Genomic DNA, 7094 nt, shown 5'->3' with positions numbered 1-7094 from the left:
GTGACCCTCCACCACGAAATGAGTCGCATGTCATCTCGCGCGGTTCTGCGCTAGCCTTAATATAAACTCTTTAAGAAAATGTAAAAATATGAAAATCATGCAAAGGTGACATGCGACTCATTCCGTGGTGGAGGGTCACAAATGTCAATAGAATACATGTTTTCGGGGGCAATGTCTTTCTTTCAGAATATATCACTACACTGTCCTCCGGTTTATTCGTTTTCAGCCAGAGGACGTTCAAAGTATCACATCTCCCAAAGTTTATGTCTCTTAAGATGTGGACAGTAGGATATTACTGCGCAGTGGCAATGGTCGTTATTGCTGTCAACATTCAGCTAAGACAGGCAGTATCAACTAATTCTGCCGATCTACTTGATACCGCAACATGCAGGCGAGATGATATCAAAACCCTCACGTACACAATGATGTCATTTACTAACGTCGATGCAGATGACTTCATGTTCAAGGCTGACGTCCTCTTCGAGGTACACACTACGTCAGAAGAGGACTGCGCACGACAATGCATACGTCACGAGGTTTGCATCACATTCACCTTCATGACGCCACAAGGTCTTTGTCGTGGTCACAAAGTTGTAATGAGTAGGGACGACTCTTACTTGTTTTCACCATTAGCAAGAAGTTTCGTGCACACTAAAGGTAAGCTTAACAAAATTGTACAATTACCTTTATCAGCAGCCAATCCTTGTAGTCTTGTGTGTTTTTAATGTTGTTCTTTTCTTCGCTTGGTTGGTAGGATTGACGATCCATTGTTCAGTCGGTTAGCAACTTAATTTTTCTTGTTGGAAAAAAACCGTGAACGTATTTTCTTAAGAGCGCTTATGGCCCTATGCTTTTGATCTTGGTATGAGCCATCTAAACTCATTTCAGCGCTACTTTGCGGCCAACTCGAAGGCTATTCCTGGCAGGTAGGCCACTGCGTCAGACCCTTCGACGTCACAGTGTCGGCCGATGACGCTCAGCAGATGTGCATTCAGCATGGCGGTGGACATCTGATACATCTGAAGACGGCAGGGCAACTTCAACTGATAGAATGCATCTTTGACAAGATGGGTGAGTGCGAGGAATCCCCTTTTATGCTACGACGAATAGGCAATATGACAGAGCTATGAGAAACATTATGCCAAATATAACAACTCTGATGGACGTCAACGTCCTTTCATCTTGCGTGTACCCATAGTAGTAGTAAACAAGGAACTTAGTCGATAAATATCGACAAGGGGCCGACTAATGGTTTAAATGTGAAAATGTGTGTTTAATAATGGGTGTGGGTCTGAAATGAAGTTAGGTAGTAGTTAACATTTGTTTTGAATAATTATTGGTATTTTGACAATGTGGGTAGCATGGAAATGTAAGCATTTGGTTTAAACAAGATTTTATTAAAGAAATACAGGGTGGCATGTATATGTAAGCATGTGAATGTAAGTCTTAGGTACCATTGTACCCAGGAAGAGAGACGAGAGATAGGAGTAGGTTGCAATAGCTTTTGTGGTCTTTGAGTTTTGTTTTTGGAAAGACATTGTTAAAAAAAAAAGACAATTACAGTAATGCAATATTTATTGTGAAAACCAACGATTGCACAAAGAACATGTGAGGCAACATTATGTCTATGATGGTGTGAAGAAAATTAGTTATGATTTATACTATTATTATTTAGACTTGAGACTGAATAGCAAAAGGCGAAGTGAATGTTTTGTGGTGTGAATTGAAACAAAATGAAAAGTGTAAATATCTGTGAAATTGTGGTTTAAAGACTTCGTTATTTCTTGATTGTTATTTACTATTATATTGAAGTGAATGGCAAAACGCTGTATTTGAAATTAGCATGAGATTGATATAATTTTTTTTAACTCTATAAAGACGGATAACTCCAATATGGTTTAGGCAAATGAGGCTAATTAGTATGGAAGAAACACTCATTTTTGCCCCTTGGGGCATTCAAGGCAACAAACAACCACATACATCTGATTTATAATTTAGTGAGACATAAAAAAGTGTATGATAATTTTGTAGTTATTGAAAAAAAAGGATACGTTTGAGATTGTTGGCAGGGGTGAGCAAAAGTGTGACCGACTCAGCGCAGAGATGATCGAAGAGATTGCTTCGTAGTCTATCAGTGTTGTGACGAGCGTTGGCTAATGGTAACGAGTACATATCTGTGTTGTTGTGGTGTGTGTGTGTGTGTTTGCGCGTTGGTTTGGATTATGGGTGTAATTTGTAAAACAGATGTGACAGTAATAATGGAGTTCACATCAGTGAGGTTAGTTTGAAATGGAACACACGCACGTTTTTGAAAAAACAATATGAAAGTTTGAACCATGAGATCTTCATTAAATAATAAACTGAACATCAGCAAAACATCAAAGCAATTATTAATAAGGTTTGAAAAGCTTGACTTACTATGTTAAATAGTGGATTGAAGGCTGAAAACGTAATTTACAAATTACATCTGAGATGGGGAGGGCGGGTGGGGGGAGTGCTGAAAGTGTGGATGAGAATTAAAAAAAAAACCATGCTGAGTGACAACAGGGAGGTTAAAGGCTGCCCTTTTCGTAGCGTTCATTAATTAATTCCTATTGTTTACATGTGCCAATAATGTTATCAAACTGTACCTAAGGGGATATAATAACGATTGGCTGTAGCTTTCGAACACAGAAACAATTATTTCAGTATTGCAATGCAAAGTGGTTTTGATAGTGTCGAATGTAAACAGAACAGTCTCAAAGTGAAAGTGGATGTTTTCCGGAAATTGCGAAGTTAACAAGAATACAGAAAAGCGCGCTTTCCTGCTTAGCACAATACGCTACCGCGCTAATCTGGCGTGTCAATAATATCACTACGTTTTGGACGTGGAAGGTGAGCGATTTCCTTCACGCGGGTATTGACGACGCTGTACTGACTGTCTGTGTTGACGGTCTAAAAATAGCCCAACCTCTGCTTTGAGACCCATGTTCACCACCGCCCTCAGCTAATTCAAGAAATCACCCCCCTCCTGCTAGGTACACGTGCAAGCAAGTTAACCTCTGCTTTGACCTGTGTGCCAAGAGTCAGATGAGAGAGAGAGAAAGCGAGAGTGAGAGAGAGAGAGAGATGCACACACACATAGACAGAGACAGACATAGAAAGACAGAAGCGGAGAGACTCAGAGTAGGGAGACACAGACAAAGACATACATACAGAGAGAGAGAGAGAGAGAGAGAGAGAGAGAGAGAGAGAGAGAGAGAGAGAGAGAGAGAGAGAGAGAGAGCGAGCGAGAGAGAGAGAGAGAGAGAGAGAGAGAGAGAGAGAGAGAGAGAGAGAGAGAGAGAGAGAGAGAGAGAGAGAGAGAGAGAGAGAGAGAGAGAGAGAGAGAGAGAGAAAAAAATACGAAGGCCTCAATCTTCCCGCGCCGTAGACCAGATTAATAGGTGCTTGATTTTGGTATTTTGATTTTACATAACATACATTAAACCTTTCTTGGGGTTCATGGTCATGGCAACAGCAATACTAATATTATATCATGTACAATATTACATTTCAGCATATGTTTGTTTGTTTGTTTGTTCGTTCATGGGCTGAAACTCCCACGGCTTTTACGTGTATGACCGTTTTTACCCCGCCATTTAGGCAGCCATACGCCGCATTCGGAGAAAGCATGCTGGGTATTTTCGTGTTTCTATAACCCACCGAACTCTGACATGGATTACAGGATCTTTTTCGTGCGCACTTGGTCTTGTGCTTACGTGTACACACGCGGGTGTTCGGACACCGAGGAGAGTCTGCACACAAAGTTGACTCTGAGAAATAAATCTCTCGCCGAACGTGGGGACGAACTCACGCTGACAGCGGCCAACTGATTTCAGCATAATTATGTGAATTACATGTCATCATACCAAACCGTCATACATTTTTATTCCCACATCATTCTGATTGATCATAACCAAACTGACCTACTATCAGTGGACACATCCAAATGCAAGCGCCTGTTCTTGACAACTTGCCACAGACTGATCTAAAAATATAGATCAGTGCAACTTGCTGGATCCTTTGTCGCCACAGACACTGTGGTAAAATGTACAATGTATTTTCTGATTTGTGCACAAAAGCTTTTTTCTTTTTTCTTTTTTTTAACATAACAATGTTTAATGTCACTGTATGTTTGAAAGACCATGGTCACATTTGTTTCACAAATGTTAAATTAGAAAATAAATAACATTTTGGTTCATGATTTGTTCCTACACCTGTGCTGAAAATAAGAAATGAAAAGGTCGGTATATATACTGTTAAAAAAAAGAAACGCATAGTTGCTACTTGCCAAATTTGTTTTATTTTTCGAAAAAATTAACAGAAAATCCAATATTTAGATTATTTGTTTGAAATTTGGTATGGACACAGTTGAATGCACACACAGTTCATTTGCATCTTCAAATCAATCAGTCAATCAATACGATTGGGTGCCGAGGCTGTCAAGTCAGTAGGGGGTGTGACTGCCTTGAGCAGCAACAACTGCCCGGCACCTTCTGGGCATGGACTGGATCAGATGCCGGATATCTTGCTGTGGGATGGTTTCCCACTCCTCCTGAAGTGCCTGCAATAGATCGCGGTGATTTGCCGGCGCTTCTTCTCGCCTGTGCACACGTCTGTCCAATTCATCCCAGAGGTGTTCTATCGGGTTCATGTCTGGCGACAGGGATGGCCAGGGAAGCACCTGGACATGGTGGTCGGTGAGGAACTGGGTGGTGAGTCGTGCTGTGTGCGGGCGAGCGTTGTCCTGCTGGAATATGGCATCCTGGTCAGCCAGAAGAGGAAGGGCGTGTGGGCGCAGAATTTCCTCCACGTATCGCTGGGCAGTTATGCGCCCTTGGACGTGCACCAGGGTGCTCCTTCCAGCGGTATTGATCGCCCCCCCACACCATGACGCCTCCACCACCATGAACGGGTGCCTCATCCACACAGTTGGGCGCGTAACGTTCGTTTACTCTCCGGTAGACCCTCCTCCGACCATCATGTCGCTGGAGCAGGAAGTAGGACTCGTCGCTGAACCACACGTGTCTCCAGTGATTCCGGACGGTCCAGCGAAGGTGCTGGTTGCCCCACTGCACTCGGTTCTGGCGATGGCGGCGGGCGAGGACAGCTCCTCTGTGAGGTCTGCGAGCTCTCAAACCAGCTTCATGCAGGCGGTTCCGCACGGTCTGGTCCGATAATCGGTGTGGCCCGGGGAGAGCCTGGACAGAAGATGAGGCCGACAGGAAACGATTCCGGAGGTGGCGGAGCCGTATGAAGCGGTCGTGAGCAGCAGTTGTCGCCCTTGGTCTTCCCGCTCGTGGCAAGTCAGCAACGGAGCCAGTGGCTTGAAACCTGACCCACAGTCTACTGATGGTGCTCTGGAACACGTGGAAGTGCCTGGCGATTGCACTTTGACTTTGGCCTGCTTGTAAACGACCCAATGCAATTTGGCGGTCTTCTCTGCTCAATCGGGCCATCTTTCGTCGCTGAATTGTCGTCTGATTTCTTTGTGGCGAACAATCCGCTTTTATGGGTTTTGGAAGACATGGTGAGAGCTCAATATTCCCCGAGTTTCACGAGATTACACTGAAGCATGACGAGTGGTCATGCCAAATGAGCAATTTTGACATTGTAGCCACTGATAACGCATGCGTCACGTGCAGAGCTCACTTGTGGCAATGGACGAAAGGTCGACGACCAGATAAACATTTTCTGCAGTTTGGTGGATATCCTTGTAGCCATATAACTAAATTAACCAAATATTACAAGCTATGCGTTTCTTTTTTTGAACAGTATAAGTCACTCAAATGCAGAATAGAATGAATGGTTTGAGTTTGTTGCGATTGACCCTGCACAGTTCGACCTCTGATGTTTTTGTTGAAAAATTTTGCCGTCACCCCTCCCATAGGGTGACGTATTTCACAACTTCCTGTGTTACACAAACTCAGTGATAACCAAGTTTGTCTTCACCCCTCCCATAGGGTGACGGATTTCACAACTTTCTACTGATGAACAATGTTGCCTTCACCCCTCCCATAGGGTGACGGATGTCACAACTTCCTGTGTACACAAACTGATGACGTATTTCACAACAAAATGGCGCTGCCCATGGTCAACCTCGAAACTATCCGTATAGAATGGGGGCCCCCATAACAAGACACATGTGTTTAGGACAAGGATTATTGTGGTGCGTCTAAAGCTGTCTCGCCGGTAATTCCAGGCTGGGACGGCAAGTTCATATGGTTCGGAGCAAACGACAAGCAAGTTCCATAGCAGAGAGTTAATGTTAACTGCAAGATGCGACGAAAAAAGGACTTGCATGAGCTAGAAAAAAACACCTGTGTTTCGGACAATGCTTTTGGGTGTGTGTCTAAAGCTGCCTCGCTGGTATTTTCAGGCTGGGACGGCAAGTTTGCATGGGTGGGAGCGGACGACAAGCAAGTGGAGGGCGAGTTCCGCTGGTCAGACGGTAGCCTGCTCCCCATCAGTTCTGCCCTGTGGGAGGTGGGTCAACCCAACAACGCCCATGATCTGGAGCACTGTGTGGGTATCGAGTCCACAAGTCGCCTTTTTGACAGACGCTGCAATGGCACTGATGGGCAGCGAGCACCGTTTGTTTGTCAGGTTGACTTGTAAAGGGCCGTTCACATGGCAGATTTTTAACCAACTTTTACCCAACTTTTTTAGTTTGAAATGGCTCCCGAGTTCTCGAGGTCAAGTCTGCGGAAAATCTTGAACGGCCCTCACGATTTAGGTTCGATTAAGGCCAGATTTAGCAGCGCCTCAAAAACTCAGTTGAGCGCTGCTCGACTCGGCCGTGACTTGGCGCAGATTTTACGCAGACTTTCCTGATCGCGCTTACTGATTGGTTAGGTCTATCCACTGAGTATATATAGAGAATGCTCCATGGCTTGCTGTGTCGTACCAGATTTACACGAGTTTAAAAAAAACCCATATTGAACTGCGAGCGAAAGCGAGCTGTTCATTATTTGAAAAAGCAACGATTGTAAATCTGGTACGAAACAGCAAGCCCTGTAGTATTCTGTTTATACTACATACTGTACTTTCGTGTATTTTACTCAAAACGTCCC

The 7094-nt window shown here is 44.0% G+C and overlaps 1 protein-coding gene across 1 annotated transcript; it reads left to right on the top strand.

The window, feature by feature from the left end:
- The first annotated feature begins 241 nt into the window (after positions 1–241).
- On the top strand, positions 242–6888 carry LOC138963600 (C-type lectin 1-like). The gene is made up of 3 exons (XM_070335451.1): positions 242–657; positions 889–1071; positions 6401–6888. Exons 1-3 carry the CDS (start codon positions 264–266, stop codon positions 6637–6639), a joined length of 816 nt encoding a protein of 271 aa, XP_070191552.1. The 5' UTR covers positions 242–263; the 3' UTR covers positions 6640–6888.
- The last annotated feature ends 206 nt before the right edge of the window (positions 6889–7094 follow it).

This window comes from Littorina saxatilis, linkage group LG4, assembly GCF_037325665.1.
Source record: "Littorina saxatilis isolate snail1 linkage group LG4, US_GU_Lsax_2.0, whole genome shotgun sequence".
NCBI lineage: Eukaryota > Metazoa > Mollusca > Gastropoda > Littorinimorpha > Littorinidae > Littorina > Littorina saxatilis.
Note: the sequence above shows the minus strand (reverse complement) of the source record. Positions and strands in the feature narration are given on the sequence as shown.

Coding starts and splice junctions, on each gene's coding strand:
- LOC138963600 (XM_070335451.1), top strand. CDS start 264: ATGTCTCTTAAGATGTGGACAGTAGGATATTACTGCGCAGTGGCAATG. Junction 658..888: donor AAGTTTCGTGCACACTAAAG/GTAAGCTTAACA, acceptor AACTCATTTCAG/CGCTACTTTGCGGCCAACTC. Junction 1,072..6,400: donor ATGCATCTTTGACAAGATGG/GTGAGTGCGAGG, acceptor TGGTATTTTCAG/GCTGGGACGGCAAGTTTGCA.